The 18,722-nt window shown below is 35.1% G+C and overlaps 1 protein-coding gene across 3 annotated transcripts in view; it reads left to right on the forward strand.

Annotated features, from left to right (window-relative positions):
- The window catches only part of RABGAP1L (RAB GTPase activating protein 1 like), an 812,491-nt gene that overhangs the window by 94,698 nt on the left and 699,071 nt on the right, over positions 1-18,722 (forward strand). For all 3 annotated transcript variants that reach the window (XM_004706718.2, XM_004706719.2, XM_045297897.1), the window contains exons 6-7: positions 13,027-13,184; positions 14,735-14,845. In XM_004706718.2, coding sequence (XP_004706775.1) covers positions 13,027-13,184; positions 14,735-14,845 — 269 coding nt within the window. The remainder of the gene's footprint in view (positions 1-13,026; positions 13,185-14,734; positions 14,846-18,722) is intronic.

The following is an 18,722-nucleotide window of genomic DNA, read 5'->3' on the forward strand; positions in this document are numbered from 1 at the left end:
TCGGGGGTTTAAATGGAGAGAAAATGTTTTGAGAAACGATGTACAAATGCGCTTTACACAATTGATGTGTGTATGGATTGGGGTAACAGTTGTATGAGCCCCTAATAAAATGTTAAAAAAAAATATTCAGGACACAATTTTTTTTGTCGGGACAGGTGTTTCTTAGCTATGTCCGCAGACATACTGTTTTCTTGTTCTCTGCTATGAGGCCTCTTGATCCCTGCCCTCTTGGGCAATGTTAGAAAGCTTTTTAGCTCTTCCAATAAATGCCTGAAATGTACCCCATGCCACTATAAGCTTCCGCCCAGAGGTGCATTGCTTTAGCCCCTAAGCTGGCAAACCTAGTTCCCCCAATTACCATATATACTTGAGCATAAGTCAACCCAAATAGCAGCCGAGGCACCTAATTTTACCACAAAAACTGCATTAAAAATGTGCTGAAAAACTCGGCTTATACTCAAGTATATACGGTAAGTGCTTAGTGGCTTCCCATTCTGCCAGTGAACCTCCATTCTGAAGGCATTCAGTTTACTTGTGGACTGGGAAGACCACTGTTCTTTCTCATGCTCTGGGTCTCCTGCTGCAGGTTCTGTACCATTCCTGTGGTAGCACAGCTTTCTGTCCTGGATGTAGGAAGTTCAGTGCATAGGAATTCCAGGGTCCAAAGGATATACTCCACTCCTGGCACTTATTTTTGGATGGTAGCGAGATTCCTTTTTCTTGCTTCTGAGATGGCACATTTTATACCCAAACGGTTGGCAAAATTGATCAATCCTCACGATAGAGTTACAAGATTTTAAAATCACAATGAATCCCGTTAATAGTTACTCACAATTGAGAATGAATATATATATTCCTATTAGCATCTTCCCTCACCTTCTTTAACTCAGACTCATTAGAAAAGATCAAATAAATCTGATCTGCGTAGTCCTATTTTTTGTCATTTGATGGGAGTTACAAAGATAATGTCTAGAAGTTCAGTCATATAAATAATTTCCTGCATTGAAGCTTCATTGGTGCATGGTGCTTTCACTAAGATACTCCACTAAGATTGTTTTGTAGATCTTCGTGTTTTTCACCACTTGATTATTTATTATGTGCCTTATAGGCTGCTTTTCTTGAGTACTAGCCTAATAAAAACTACAGGTCCTCAAGTGCAGTGTACAGTTTGAATATCAGAAGTAGTCTTTTGAAGAAGCTAGTAAGTTCTTAGCAATTATTAATTGTCGGTGTATGTTCAGAATGGAGAAGTGTTTCATATTCAAATGATGTTAAAAACGTGGGGAAATAACTTTTGTTTTCTTTACCTAGTAAATTCTCCCCAAACAGGAAGTACTGTATACACTTCTAGAATTTTAGTGCTTGCAACCATTTCAAAGGGATTTCTAACTGAGTTTGAATAGGCAAACTGTTAGATTTGTTTGATTTTGGAAATATAAATTGTGATCAGAAAATGCCGGAAACTCCAGTTATTCCTTGCACTGCTTACTGTGACAGACAAGTAAGCCATTGTATTATCAGTAGTTTATTTCTGACCATAGAATGAAAATTCATGGGATTGTAGATTTCTCAGTGTTTGATATTAAATGTAAGGGGTATACCATTTCTTAAGCCTTGGTCTACCATTTGATTTGTACCAAAATGAATATGTACTCACAAATACAAACATTTTAGTTTATAATCATAGAAGTTTTTTGCTGGAACTCATGATTGTGTCCTGGATTGAGGTAGTACTTCAAGTTTGATTTTTCCTATAATATCTTTTTGACCAAGCAGTCAGCTAAGATTATATATAATCTGCTTGGTCAAAAAGATATTATAGGAAAGTGAATGAATATAAGTATGCTAGTGTGCATAGTTGTTGTAAGCACTGAGTATAAATATACTGAAAGAATATGTGTGTGTTTTTGTATGGATGAATTGGGGCACTATTTCTGATCCTTACAAACTTCACTGCAAAGGTGGAGAAGTTTATGGTAGAGCACTGGCATTTCATGTTGGCAGCTGTCATTTAAGACACCTGTGCAGTTTTTGGATACCTGGTGCTCAACAGCAAGGGAATGAACTTTGAAGCACTGGAGAACTTGCTGCTTGAAGAGGCAGAAACACTGCTGCAGAAGCAAATTGGAAGGGACCTGACTGCAAGCAGTTTCGATAACTGTGACGGTACGAAACCTTCTCTTTTTGGATTTCTTGGTTATGGTGGGCTTAATGTTTGACTTCTTTTTCCAGATGTTTAACAGTGGATAAGCACTGGGAAAGCCCATGGCAGATTCCTGGTACAACCATTTAAAATGTGGTATCAAATACTATTAATTATATTTCTGGAGAGTATATCTTATCTATTGCTGATTATGAGAAAATGATATCACATATTATTTATATTTTTTAGAATACATTTTTCTGTTACATTGTAAGACAGCTGGTAAAATTTGTTGTTTAAAGAAAAACACATGATAATTGTCATTAAATTTTATAAAGACAGATTATTTTAAATGAAGCCTAACCCCAAGCCAAAGCACATCAGTTGTTTCTGAGTTGGTTCTGACTTGTGGGACCCCATGTTCCAGAGTGAACTGCACTCCGTAGGCTTTTTAAGGTTGTGACCTTCTTGAAGGAGGTCTCCAGGTCTTTCTTCTAAGATGGCTCTGGATAGATCAGACTGTCGACTTTCAGTTAATAGTCAAGTGCCTAACTGTGCCACCCAGGGATTTAAATGAAGAATTTTAACAAGTCTTTAATTTGAGTTGATCCTGACTCTTGGTGCCCCCATGTGTTACAGTGTAGAATGTCCCATAGAGTTTTCTTGGGGGTAGTCTTTATGGAAACAGATTACAGGCCTTTCTTTAGTGTTACCTTGTGTGGGGTAGAGCTGTCAACCTTTACATTAATAGTGCAACTTATTTGTATCACCCATTGAACCAAATCTGTTGACATTAAGTCAGTTCTAACTCATAAGCCTTTATAGGACAAACAGAGTGGCACCATAGTGTTTCCAAGACTGTAATCTTTAAAGAAACAGATTGTCACATCTTTCTCCCTTGTAGTACTTGGTGGATTTGAACTACCTACCCTTTGGTTAGCAACTGATTGCTTAACCATTATACTAGCAGGCCTCCAAGGTCTTAGGTAAAGAATAGATCCATTGACATTGCGTTAATATCAACTCAGAGTGACTCTATAGAGGGGTCTCAAGATTGTAAATATTGAAGGGAACAGATAGCCTCATGGATGGCTGGGGTGCTGGGGGGTTTGAACTGCAGACCTGTGATTAGCAGCCCAATGCCTAACCCACAGCACCATCAGTGCTCCTTAAAATAATATAAGTACATAAATACTTGTATGTCACTTTGTCATGCTGTTGTGGCTTTTGCGTTGCTGTGATGGTGAAAGCGATGTCACTGGTCTTTCAAATAACCAGCAAGGTCACCCAAAGTGAACAGGTTTTAGCAGAGCTTCCATAAAAAAAACAAACTACAAAGAAGAAATAAGCTATCTGTTTCAGAGGAATTAGCTGTTGAAAACCCCATGAGTAGCATAAAAACATTGTCAGTTACTGAAAAACCTAATGAATAGAAGCAGAGCATTGTCAGAGATAGTGCCAGAAGATGAGTCCCTCAGGTCGGAAGGTACCCAAAATGTGACTGAGGAAGAGCTGCCTTCTCAAAGTAGAGTTGGCCATCATGACATAGATGGAATAAAATGGGAGTGAAGCCTTTAGTACCTTCATTTGCTGATGGGGCCTGACTTAAAATGAGAAGAAAAAGCTGCAATCATTAATAAATAGTTAGAACTAAATAATTAGAATTAGAAATGTATGAAATTTGAGTCTAGAAAAAATGGAAGTTATAAAAAATGAAAACAATGCACAAATATCAATATTCTAAGCATTCGTGAGCTGAAATGAACTAGTACTGGCTATTTTGAATCAGCAAGCCATATGATTTAGTGTGCTATCAATGACATATTAAAAAATGGTGTTGCATTCTTTGTCTGCAAGGATATCTCAAGATCTATATGGAGTTTAATACTGTTTGTGATAGGATCTATCTCCATTCAAGGAATTCTATCAATACTACTAGTATTCAAATTAAAGCACCAGCCACTAAAGCTAGTGTTGCAGAAATTGAAGAATTCTATGAACTTCTGTAGTCTAAACTGCAGACTTGATCAAACATGCAGTCAAGATGTAGTCAAAATATTGGTGATTGGAATGCAAAAGTTGGAAACAAAGAGTAAGGAACAGTATTTGGAAAATAAAGTCTTGGTGATAGAAACAAAGCTGGAATTTGCATGATAGAATTGTGCAAGACCAATTATTGTTCATAGCAAATACCTTTTTTCAACAATGAAAAAGGACTATACACATGAACTTCAGATGGAATAAACAGAAATCAAATAGATTACATCTGTGGAAAGAGAACAGGGGCTCATTATCAGCAGCTAAAACCAGACCAAGGACTGATGATGGAACAGACCATCAAGTGCTCATATGTAAGTTCAGGTTGAAGTTGAAGAAAATGGAAACAAGTCCACGAGAGGCAAAATATGACCTTGATTATATCCCACTGGATTTTTTATAACATCTCAAGAACAGATTTGATGCATTAAACACTAAGGACAGAAGTCTTGATGAGTGGTGGGATGACATTAAGAACATCAGTATTGTGATGAATTGTATGAGCCCCAGTAAATTGATTTAAAAAAAAAGACAAGAAAGAATGAAAAGATCAAAGAGGATGTCAGAAGAAACCCTGAAACTTGCTCTTGATCGTAGAGTAGCTAAGACAAATAGAAGTAATGATGAATCAAAGAACTGAACAGAAAATTTCTAGTGGCAGCTCAACAAGACAAAGTAAAATGTCATCATGAAAGATGCAGAAACGTAGCGTTAGAAAACCAAAAAGAAAGAAACATGCTCAACATATCTTAAACTGAGACAACTGAAGAAAAAATTTAAGCCTCAAGTTCCAATCTTGAAAGATTATGTGGACAAAAAAATTGAATGATGAATGAAGCATCCAAAGAAGATGGAAAGGATACAGAGTCACTACCCAAAAGAACTAGTCGACATTCCATATTTGTACCCATTCCAAAGAAAGGTGACCCACCTGAATGCTCAAATTATAGAATAATATCATTGATAACACATGCAAGTAAAATTTGGCTTGAGATCATCCAACAATGGTTACAGCAGTACATTCACAGGGAGCTGCTGGAGGCTCAGGCTGGATTCACAAAAGGATTTGGATGGAACAAGATATATTAATACTGATTATCAGATGGATTTTGGCTAAAAGCTGAGAATATCAGAAAGATGTCTACTTGTGTTTCATTGATTATACCAAGGTATTTTACTGTGTGGATTAAAAAAACCCAACTATAACTAACCTTGAGAAGAATGAGAATTCCAGAATATTTAATAGTGCTCATGTAAAGTTTGTACATGGATCAAGAGACAAGTTTGCAAACATTAAGAGAACACTGCATGGTTTAAAATTGAGAAAGGTGCGTGTCAGGGTTGTATTCTCGTACCATATTTATTCAATCTGTATATTGAGCAAATAATCAGAGAAATTATATGAAAAAAAAATGCAACATCAGGATCAGAGGAAGGCTTATTAACAACCTGTGATTTGCAGATAATACAACCTTAATTGCTGAAAGTGAGTAGGACTTGAGGCACTTGCTGATGAAAATCAAGGGTTGCAGCTTTCGGTATGGATTATAACTCAGTTGTAAAGGAAACAAAAATCCTCACAACTGGACCGATAGATAACAGATGAAAAACAGAGAGAAGATTGAAGTTATCAAGGGTTTCATCTTGCTGGGATCCACAGTCATTGCTCATGGAAGCAGCAGTGAAGACATCAAATGATGTATTGCCATTGGCAAAATCTGCTTGCAAGACCTCTTTAAAATGTTGAAAAGAAAAGATGTTACTTTTAGTACAAGTATGCCTGACCTAAGCCATGGTATTTACAATAGTCTCATATACATGTGAAAACTGGACATTGAATAAGGAAGACCAAAGAAAAAGTGATGTATTTGAACTATCATATTGATGAAGAATATTCAAAAGACTGCCAAAAGAACAAATAGATATTTCTTGGAAGAAGTATAGCCAAGAACACTCGTTAGAGGCAAGGATGATGAGGCTTAGTCTTACATACTTTAGACCTAGTGTCAGGAGAGACCAGTCACTGGAGAAGGACATCATGTTTGGTAAAATGGATGGGTAGTGAAAAAAAAAAAAGCAAGGACAGTTGTGAGAATGGCACAGGACTGGGAGGTGTTTCATTCTGTTGTATGTAGGGTCACTATGGGTTGAAACTGATGGCACCAAAAACAACATAGAGAGCTTGTGCTGGGCATTGAGCTTAGCATTTAGATGATCATAGCATCTCAATAGCATAGTCTTTATATAGACTAGTAACTACTTTCTTGGAACAGTGGTCATTTATCATGGAGTCCAGGTATATTATTAATAGTGTTCACTTTTATTCCCTCAAATGTTCTGGCTTGTATAATAAACAGTGTGGGCACTCTTTGTTTATACTGAGACTAAGGGAATAAATGATCAGTGTGGTTTTTGAGTAGTATTGTTTGCCTCTGAAGACCTATGTAATTTTCAGAAAACGGTTTTTCTGTTGTTTGTATATTATAAAAATAAAACGGGGTCTCTGTTTTATTTTCAATTTTTTTTCTGAAGGGATTTGTTAGTTGCATATCTTGCATTCCAGCCACTTTTCATGTTTTACTCATGCTTTTTATAGAAGTGATCTGACGTCTGTCTTTTTATTAACCTCTCACAAAAATAATCGCCCTTTTAATTAATTGGAAGTGTTTTAGTTATATTTACTGCTCATGCAGTTATGTGTTTTTCAGTCATTCTTTGTTCTATGATGAAGGGACAGCTTTCATCGTTAGTGGTTGAGCCCCTTGATATACACAAGGACGTTGCAAATATAGCTCAGGCACAGATGACAGGCATCCTTATTATGGCTCAGTATGACTGTGCAGTGCTACTACTCATTTTTTTTCCATTTTTTGCAGTTTCCCTGGATGAAACCAGAAGATATTTGGCAGTTATAGGGAGGAAGCTGTGTTCTCAAAAAGAAGGGATATTAGCTCAGCAATGCTCTGATTTCACCCTAAACCTTGCGAGCAGCAGGCACCAACCACCATGGAAGAGAAAGCCAGTCAGGGTGAAGGCACTGTTGAAGGAACACCTGTGAAACAGATGAGGTGTTCCCACAGTAGAGCGAGGACACATTTGACTGTTACGTGGATTAAAGAGAATAAAGTCCCCCAAAGTGTTGGGGAAACCAGCCAGCAGTATTTTGATGGCAGGGGTATCTGAACAGGGGAATGATTTACTGGAAATAGACTTACCAAAGCAAAATACCAGAAAGGGTAGTGAAACAGCCAGAGACGTTTATTCTGTGTTGCATCTTTATAGCTATATTATGCAAAACTGTTTTTAATGTTATTTAAAGACTTAGTTGACTCTCTTTATGACTTTATTTCTTCTAAACATTTTCTTCAAGATAGTTTTTGATGATTTTGGTTTTATATACATGTCAATATTATTATTAAATTATCAAATTTTCAGTGTTACATATTAAAAGCATGGTTTAAAAGTGGTGGCAACAGAATTTGAGAGATATTTAATAATAAACACATTTAATGATAAAAATCAAGGGTATGATCGGGAAGGTTTTCATTTTTACTGCACCAGTTTCTCTTTGGATTGCTGATATGCCATGATATGAAGGAAAATCATAATTCTTGCTTAAGGAAAATATTGTTTCTAAACATATTTACTTATAGTGTTCTTGCAGAAATAATTTTTTTAGGAAACCAATTCAGAAGTTACTGTGTTAGTATTTTCTGTGAAGGAACTGATATTTATAATATTTAAAAAGGAGCTTTGGTGGCACAGTATTTAGGCATGGGGCTACTATCTGCTCTTTTCAAACAATAATATAATTGAGCAAATTGTTTTTAAAATTTTAACATGTAACCATTCAAGATGCTTATCAATATATTTCTCAAGTTGCCACTTTGGGGGGAACAGGGTATTTCTAAAAGACTGAATTTTCTTTCATCAACATTAGTGAGAAAGTTTTATTTTGGAAAAACTAACCAGGAAATTTATGTTAATAAGTATCATTGTATTTTGTTGTATTTTGGGGGGACTGTTGATATATAGTATATATTTGAGAATTTGTAAAATACTGAAATAAAGAGGAAAATAAAAGTTACTTAAAATCCCACTAGAATTAAGACTTTGGTGTCTCTTCTTCTGGATGTGTGTTGTATATTTTTCCCTATCTCTTTAAATAAAAGTTGAAGAAAAAAAATAAAGAAGCCTAAGATATGCAGTATTATGTTAATTTCACTAGAAATAATCAGTATTGCATTGGGGGGGGCTTTATTCTATCATTTGTCAAAAAACCCTTGATTTCTCCAAATAAACTGCTCTTTCTAGATTGTTTGTTTTGTGTTTTAATAAGGTTGTTTGCCACGGTGTATGTTTTAATATTTTTTTTCATAATATAATTGGCTACTAGATATATTCTAGGAATAATTGCTATGATAATCAATGTTTCTGGAGCTACTATACCTTAAAAATTCTTGAATTATTATTCCATCATATTTAGATTCTAGATTTCACAAATGATTGCAAAAATTTTGACTGAAGTAGAAAAACTTATATGATATTGTCAGCATTAAATATAGTTTGGAAGTTATATATAGAAGCATTATATTGTGTTTTTCCTTCCTAAAGAGAAAAATGGAGTCAGATTCTTGCCCCAGCCCCACCCCCCCAAAAATCTTTGGCTCAGCTTCATTTACTTAACCATTTCCTAGAAAATAGATGAGCGTCATCTACTGTAGAACTTGCCTTGTTCTACTTGGCCTTTGTGTGTCCTGATGTGGCAGCCTTGCTGATCAACTCTGACACAAAAAGCAGAAAAACCAAACTCACTGCCGTGGAGCTGATTTAGACTTAACAGAAATCCTGTATGTCATTGTAGACCTGCCCCTGTGAGATTATTAGTTTTACTAATAATTCTATGAATAGGTTTTTATTTATCTAAACATGAAGCACAGTCTCCTTATTTGTAACCGTCACTGTGATGTACTAAATATATGACCTGTTTAACACCCTCCCTCTCATTTAATCTTGTTTTCATTATTCAACCTATTGGTAGGTTGAGAGATCTGGAGAAACTTTTTATTTTCCTTTTCTTCAATTCGACAAGCTTGCGATACTGTGATATGTTTTATACAACTCCGGAAGAGAACACATCCCAGGAGAGTGTAGGACCTAGAGTCCTTAACCTACTTTTGGGGACACATATGATCCAGTTATATATATTTAAAGTATTGTCACTAGGGTGGCCTCTGCTACTAGAGTAGATAAAACCCTGTCATCATTCATTCTGGAAATCCTGAAAAACTGCCCAGGCTCTATTCTTTTTATTCTCTTACCATTTCTACTTCTAATTCTGTAATTTTTAAGTGCCTTTGTGATAGAATAAGGAGCCCTGCTGGCATGGTAGTTATGAGTGGGGCTGCTAAACACAAGGTTAGCAGTTCAAAACTACCAGCTAGCGCTGAGGGAGAAAAACAAGACTTTCTACCCCTGTAAAGAGTTAATCTCAGAACTCATAGGGGACAGTTCTACCCTTCCCTATAGGGTCACTATTGGAAAGGCTGGTCAGTTTAAACTGCTGCACTGGAAAACTAAAGTCTCAGAAAGAGAGAAGGTAAAGGAATAAAAAAGAATAAATATTGAGGTTTAACTTATATTGCTTAAACTGAATATAATGAATATACTCAAATTGAGTATGTTAAAAGTAAGCAGTCGATTTTTCTTTTTCCCCCCTTTTTCCTAACAGTGCTTTTTTTTTCTTTCAATATTCATTTTTTATTTAGAGGCATGGAGTAAGAAATATCCAAAGAACCAAAAGCAAGTTAAAGTCTCTAGGACCATTTCAAGGAGCTCTGTGGTAGCGCAGTACTTAAGCACTGGTCTGATAACTGAAAGTTGGTGGTTTGAATGCATCGGTCAACCCAGAGAGAAAGATGTGGCAGACTATAGTCTAGGAAACCCTGTGGGCATTCTACTGTATCACTTTGCATTGGAATTGACTTGACAGTAGTAGGTTTCTCCTTTTAGTCTATCTAATGATCCCTACGTAAGCACATTTAATTTACATATGTTAGAGTGCAGACTTCATGTTTACTACTGTTATCTCTAGTACCTAGAATAATACTTTGTATACAGACGGTGCATTAAAATATTTTTGAGTGAATTAGCTAGTGTCTTAGTTGTATATTTGAGGCTTACGGTACTGATTAATAGCAAACTTCTGTTGTCTTGACTCATTTATATAAGGTAATAGAATAAATAATGCAATAAAATATTTTTAAACATTTCATGAACTTTGTGAAACAAATACGGTGTTACTACTAAAGTTGAAGTGTAGGCAATCAGGCAACATTTTTATCCAACTGTTAAAAATGCTGATAAGTTAAATTAAGATAGTGTTCATTTGTATTGGACAGACAGTTTAGGACAATCACTGACTCATGTATTTAAATGACTATTGGATCACTTGCTTTTGAATGTGTATGTTTATGAGAAAAAGTTTATGGCAGAATATATTATAGGAAAAATTAAAAAAGTTTATACTTTAATAAATTCTACTGTTGAGAGTGCTCTTCTTGTTTCTAGAAAATTACGAAATATTTTAGTTTTACTAATAATTCTATGAATAGGTTTTTATTTATCTAAACATGAAGCACAGTCTCCTTATTTGTAACCATCATTGTGATGTACTAAAAATATGACCTCTGTTTAACCCTCCCTCTCATTTAATCTTGTTTTCATTATTCAACCTATTGGTAGGTTGAGAGATCTGGAAAACCTTTTTATTTTCCTTTTCTTCAATTTGACAAGCTTGCGATACTGTGATATGTCTTATACAACTCCGGAAGAGAGCACATCCCAGGAGAGTGTAGGACCTAGAGTCCTTAGCCTACTTTTGGGGACATATATGATCCAGTTATATATACTTAAAGTATTGTCACTAGGGTGGCCTCTGCTACTAGAGTAGATAAAACCCTGTCATCATTCATTCTGGAAATCCTGCAACATTACAGAACAACATTGAGCAACAGCACTGGAAGCTGTTTAAAGCACATTATCATGTTTGTTTATTGCTAAAACTAGTATTGTGTTCTACAGCTCAGTATGTAGTTTTGTTAAAGTGGTGAGAGTTAAAAGAGAAATTGTAGACCTGGGCTAAAACCTGGTTTGCATGTTTGCCAGCATCACTATATTTTCTTAGGATTCATTCATTGCAAATATCTCATATGTCAAAGGCTATAAATATCATTAATTAGTAATAGCATCTTTTGTGATTGAATTAGTTCAACATCTTTATTGCTTCATTTAAATGCTACATATTAAAGAAGCAAAAGGCAAGGGTAATTTTTTTTCAAATAAAAGGAAAACTCAGTGAAGCTATGATTCCTTAATATGAAGACATTTGGGTCTATTGATGTAATTCTGTCAGGCTCATATACATAAAGAATCATGAAGCTTAATTCTTTATTACTCTGTGACAATATGTCATTGATAGAATCTAGTCAAAATGATGTTCAGAGACAGTCTCCTAGAGAAGGCTTTCATTAGGAATTCTAGTGCTACCTTAGCCACTTGATATGATGTTTGGAACATTTTGAGTCACCCTTTACACATCTATGTGAGTAGCCCTGGTGGTGTAGTGGTGGTGCATTGGGCTGCTGATTGCAAGGATAGCAATTCTAAACCACTCCTCCTTGGGAGGAACACATGCTTTCTACTCCTGTAAAGAGTTAGTCTCAGAAACTCCCAGGGGCAGTTCTACCCTGTCCTACAGGCCTACTATGAGTCAACATGGACTCTGACAGTGAATTTTACACCTTTGTAAAAAGTACTGCAAATACTTGCTAGGCCTACCATATAAGATTACTAGAAGATTAAAATAAGATCAGGCATGCAAATGGAGTGTGTAAATTTAAAAAAATGTAAGGAATCATATTAGTGTTAACAGTAAATAATATCTAATGAAAGTAATAACTAATGGTTTTCATTTGGCATAAAACAGACTGGCTATCTTTGTTCAGGGACAATATTACCATAAAAACAAATATGTTGTTCATAGAATAGGATACATTTTTTCTTGACAAATAATATACATGTTCTAAACAAAATCCAAGCATAACTAGATACAAAGGCTGTTTCCTTGCTGAGAATCTTAGTTTTCATTAATTATCATCTGAGACATTCCCAAAGAAAAATTTTGATAATGAAGTGAGCCCCTGTTGTCCTGACTTCTGTTCAGTTCTCTGGTGTGTTTTTATAATGGGCGAGGTTCTGAATCACTGCTAGAGACAGCAACTTACTGCCACTTCTGGGTGGGTTTCATCCACCTGCCTTCCTTCCATTTCAAGATTCCCACCCACATCCTCAGGTGCAGCTCCTGAATCTTAGTTCTCTTGTCTCTGTTATTTATATACATTATGGTGTTACACTTGGTGGTGCTGGTGAAATTTATCTCTTTAAGTTTGGAAGCAGACTTTACCTTTGAACTTCAAAGTTTTTGTAAAATGAATTGATGTCATGCTATAAATTTCATTACAAATTTTTGCTGAAATTCCCATTTAGGGGATATATTTAGTAGCATTTCCTCGTAGACTCACGCTGATGATGACTTTTAGCATGTAATAATTTGGAGTTAGGAATCTATTAGGAGTATATTTTATCATATGTTTTTCCACCCATCTCTAATGCATAAGGATGAGAAACACAATAACTAAACAACTGATAGATGCTTAGACTGTATTTGTGTATCTGCTTAAGAAAATTATGAGTATAGAAAGCTTGGGATTCAAGAATTCAAGGAAAGGGTATTGGGACACAGTTGAAACCTTTGCTTGATGTTATTTCCATATTTATTCTTCTAGGTAAGCAGAATTTTATATAGCTTCTGTACAGCATTCAAACGTTCTTCTAGACAAGTGTCTGATGTTAAAGAGTCGGTGATTCCTACCCCTGACAATGATGTGTTTACCTTCAGTGTCTCCTTGGAGGTAAAAGAAGATGATGGAAAAGGAAACTTTAGGTGAGGATATTTTGGAAAGCATAACAATTTAGCAATATACCTGAATTATAATATTGCCTGGTATAAAGTTTTAGAAACAATGTAATGTTTAACTGATAAATGAATTCCTGGTTGCTGAATGAATCGTTTCTTTCTCATGCCTTTCAGATATTTATTTAAATGATTTCTTTAAAAAAATCATTTTATTGGGGGCTCTTACAACTTTTATCACAATCCATACATCCATCCATTGTGTCAAGCACATTTGTACATTTGTTACCCTCATCATTCTCAAAACATTTGCTTTCTGCTTGAGCCCTTGGTATTAAATGATTTTCTTAATGAAGCTAAAAATGCTGATGTTTCTTAAAACAAAATTAAAATTAAAATACTATCATTTCTAAATTAAATTTTCTAGGGATATTTTCACACAATTGTAGATGTATACAATTTTTTTCTTAACATTATAAAAAACTTTTCATTACAATGTTCTTAAGCAAAATCATTTTTTAAGGGTTTCTAGAAGCATATAGGGTCGCTGTGAGTCAGAATTGACTTGATGGCACTGAACTTTTGTTTTTAAGTAGCATATTAGGCTTTCGGTGGTGGGTAGGGTGGCGCACAAATGGTTTTCGTTTGACTGCTAACCTAAAGGTTGTTGGTTCAAACCCGTGTAGTGATGCTGTGGAAGAAAGCCCTGGTGGTCTGCTTTCATAAAGATGGAAGCCTACAGATTTCAGTTCTAGCCTAGAACTCATAGCCACATGGTGACACGTTTGGTGTTTTGTTTTTTGTTAGTCTATTGTATGCTTTGACCATAGTTCCATTAACCAGTTCCATCTTTTTAAATTTAGGAATATTTTTCTCCAGTTCAGAGACAGCAGGAAATAATTGTTATTTAATAATCACCTATATGTCGTAACTATGCTTTTAATTTTAATAGTAGTTACTAGGTTGGCCTTTTATTACATATACTTTAAAAATATAGAAATTGAATTTCAGGTCAAGTAACTTGGTCATTGTATTTTCTCAGACAACTCGTATTTAATCATTCATTGTTTAATGAATTTGTAATAGATAGCCTGACCTAGCCTGAAAGTTTACTAACTTGTCCCTGATTTATGTCTCTTTGTTCTTCGTTTACTTTTATTTTCTTGGATATTTCATAGACATTGTAAACTCTTTTTTCACTTGATTTTGTGCTGCCTATCCCTGTGTTGAATGTATGTATGGCCACTCAAAAAGCTAAGTTATAAATGTGACAGTCATAAAAAATTAAATATACTATATTACCAAGTTCATTATTGTAAAAAAAAAAAGAAATTCTGACATTATATAATGTCATTTTTCCCTTCTGGTTTTAATTTCCTTAAACATAACATATAAATCAATGGAAAATTTAATTTGATTTGTAACTTGTTACACAGTAGGAAGATAAGAGTTAAGTATATCTTAAGAATAAGGAAGTTGTTACCTAAATAGTTTGTTCAGTTCAAGACCAGAATAGATGGCAACCTTTTATAAAGTACTGTGTTGGTAACACCTGGGTCTTTTTTCCCTTCACATTTCAGTCCTGTGCCGAAGGATAGAGAGAAATTTTATTTCAAGTTGAAACAAGGAGTAGAGAAGAAGGTTGTGATTACAGTGCAGCAGCTTTCTAACAAAGAATTAGCCATTGAAAGGTAAGCAGCCTGCTCAGAAATGCTACCACAACTTGTATTGACAGTGTAATTATATTTCAAGAAACATCTCAAATCTCAACTGTATTACACAAGGAGGTTTAACCTACTTCAGTTTCTCTGTTTAAAAATGATACTTAGAATAATAATGCTTTCTTTACTTAAATAAGTTAGATGCAACCAGGTCATTGAAAATCTCAATTAATGGTGAGAAATAAACATGAAATGACTTTATTTTAAATAATAACTGCTCCACCCCTGTTTTTTTCACATTGTTTTTTTGTTGTTTCTTCCTGAAGACTTTATATAGGGCAATAATTTAACTTCTTGATCACTTTAATTATTCATAAGCCCCTTTGGTTATTGAAATCTCACAGGTTTTTATATATATTATGCACACATATATCTTAAGTACATTTAACCACAAAATCAAAACAAAAGAAAGCAAAAAGCCTGGAAAATTTTTCAACAGATGTTATTAACAAATCAATCCAAATATTTGTAACATAGATAATAGATGAAACACTACTACTTATAATATGCAAAGAATTTTTAATAGTTGCTGAAAAAACGGGCAAAAATAGCTAAGAGAATGAATAGATAAATCACAGGAAAGTTATTTAGAAGGCTATGAAACATGTAAAGAGATCCAATTCATGAGCAGTTATAAAATGTAATTTAAGGTAACAATAAAGTAGCAAATAGGCAAAAATAACATTCTATATTGATAGAATGTAAGAAAAGAGTATTTTCAAATTGTTCATAGAAATAAGAATTATGACACCTTTTTGAAAGCAATCTGGCAACATTTATAAAGATAAAATACATATATTGCTGATAGAATGTAAGAAAAGAGTATTCTCAAATTGTTTGTAGAAATAAGAATTATGACACCTTTTTGAAAGCAATCTGGCAACATTTATAAAGATAAAATAACTATAATTGGACACCCCAGTCCCACTTTAGGGAATTTATCCTATTGAAAAAAAATTATCTAAGGGTGTTTATCACAGTATTGTTTTTAGTAGCAAAAAGCTGGAGATGAAATGATGCATATCTGTAAGGAATTGTTTGAATAATCTATGGAATATAATACATAAAAATATGTATTCTAGTTTATCAGATGACTTGAATAGATTTAATGAGCTGTTGTTGAATGGAAAAATAAAAAAAACAAAAAAAGAGTGTTATATGTTTTCTATGCCAATTAGGTTCATACAAACAAAATTTAAACATCTCTGTGTGATTTTAGAATTATACAGAAAAATATAAACAGATACACACTAGAACATTTTCAGTTATTACCACAGAACAGAGAGGACAGAACAATGTGTAACACCATTTATATACATAATACTACATGTTTGGGTGGGTATATTTTAGATATATTAATTTAAAAGATTAAACTATCTGCCAAGTATACAATTCCAATCTTATTTTCTTCTTCACTTTTCCAAGCATGATGCCCTTTCTCTAGAGCAGTGGTTCCCAACCTTCCTAATGTGGCGACCCATTAATACAGTTCCTCATGTTGTGGTGACCCCAACCATAAAATTATTTTTGTTGCTACTTAATAACTGTAATTTTGCTACTGTTATGAATTGGGCAACCCCTGTGAAAGGGTTGTTCGACCCCCAAAGGGGTTGCGACCCACAGGTTGAGAACCACTGCATTAAAGACTGGTTCCTCCTGATACCATGTCCAAAGAATGTAAGACTGAGTCTTGGCATCCTCACTTCTAAGGAATATTGTGACTGTACTTCCTCCAGGAAAGGTTTGTTTTTTGTGTTAGACTGTGTTGACTAGAGAAACAAATCCAGAATCACTCATATCTGTATAAGAAAGAGCTTTATGTCAAAGAATAATTGTATATTAAGAAAACATCTCAGCGCAGTCCAGATCAAATCCTTAAGTCTGATATTAGCCCATAAGCTCAATACTAGCCCCCAAATCTTTCTTCAGACTCACACAATCACATGCAATGATGGAAAATGCAGGAAGATCACAGATCGGTGGGTGCCAAGTCTTGTAGATACCATGGTGGTGGAAGCATCTCAGGGCTGGTGCAGGTCTCCATATGACTGCTCCAGCTCTGAGTGTGGCTCTTCAACAGGAAGGCAAAGCACATAGACAGTGCTCTTGCAAGTCTCCCTGTGGCTTGTTAACAGGAAGATGAAGGCAGAGCAAGAGAGAGGAAGTTCCCAGAATCCTCAAGAGAAGGCCATGCCCACAAGGCAACATAATCAGGCTGTGAACTGACTGACAGGCTAGACTCCACCCCTACACTTATTTATCAAGTTGAAATGAAATTATGTAACTACCACATTCTGGAAGACCATGGTTTTTATTATTCTCACCAACATCATAATTTAGATACATCAATTCTGTGGTCTTACTTATTGATTATCCAACACTCACAAGCATATGAAATGGCTAACATTATCATGGCTTGGTACAGGCTCACCTCTGTCCTGAAAGTGACAAACTTGCCTTAATATTGAAGAGACCTTTTGTAGCATATTTGTCTAATGCAGTGTGCCCTTTGATTCCTTAGCCACTGCTTCCATGCGGGTGGATTGTGGATCCAAGGAAAATAAAATCCTAGATAACTTCAATTTTTTTCTCTATTTATCATGATTATTATCTATTGGTCTAGTTTGAAAATTAATTTTCTTTACCTTGAGTTGTGATCAGTACTGAAGACTGTAGTCTTTTGTCTTCATCAGTAAGTGCTTCAAGTCATTCTGACTTTCATCAAGCAAGGTTATATTATCTGCATATTGCAGGTTGTTATTGAGCCCACTTCTGATGCTGTTCTTCTTAATATAGTTAATAATCTAATATTATTTCTCAGCATAAAGATTTAATAAATATGATGAAAGGATACAAACCTGACACACACTTGTCCTGATGTACGTTATGGGAATTAGGGTCTAGCCTTTACCAAGAGCAATATTTGCTCTGATCCACATAGGAGCAATGCTGGAGCACTTTCATCAGAAGCTCCTAGGAGGGAGTCGCTATATAACTGGTACAGCTGAAATGCAAACTAGCTTGCTTGTACATGCCTGCCTTGGCTTTAAGAGTTCTCACCTTCTGGCAAGATTCTCGACTTCATTCCAACAAGGGTATCAAGGGATTCTGAGAAATGTATCTGAGGGTGGGGTAAAGTCAGCATCTGCCCCTGACCCACGTCTCCACTTCCGCTCCTCCTGGTCTCAGTTTGAAAATATACAGCATCCTTTGTTCTGTTTGAAGACTGCCTCTTGGTGTGTGTTCTGCCTCTATATGAGGACTATTAGGTGTTTTAGGATTCTCTTTCTTTTTAATGTTATCCATAGTTTGTTATTTTCCACATAATCAATGATCGCGCATAGTCAATAGAACACAAGTCAACATCTTTTTAGTACTCTGCTTTCTGCCAAAATTCATCTGATGTCAGTAATGCTATCTTTTGCTGTACAAGAACGGATGTCCAGCTTGAATTTCTGGCAGCTCCCTGTCGATGTACTGCTGTAACCATTTTTGAATTATCTTTATCAAAATTTTATTTGCAAGTGATACTAATGATATTGTTAGATAAATTCTGCCTTCTTTTGGGCCATCTTTCTTTGGAGTGAGCACACATATGGATCTCTTCCAATCAGTTGGTCAGGCAACTCTCTTCCAGATTTATTGACATGGCCTAGTAAGTGCTTCCAGCGGTGCTTCCGTTGGTTGAAACATTTCAGTTGGTATTCCATCAATTCATGAAAACTTGTTTTTCTACTAATGCTTTCAGTGCAGCTAGTACTTCTTCCTTCAAAACTTCTGGCTCTTGATCACATGCTACTGTTTGAAATGGTTGAAAATTGACAAATTACTTTTAGTACAGTGACTG

This window comes from Echinops telfairi, unplaced genomic scaffold (genome assembly GCF_000313985.2).
Source record: "Echinops telfairi isolate 266 unplaced genomic scaffold, ASM31398v2 ScPeMD7_7424;HRSCAF=8462, whole genome shotgun sequence".
Classification (NCBI taxonomy): domain Eukaryota; kingdom Metazoa; phylum Chordata; class Mammalia; order Afrosoricida; family Tenrecidae; genus Echinops; species Echinops telfairi.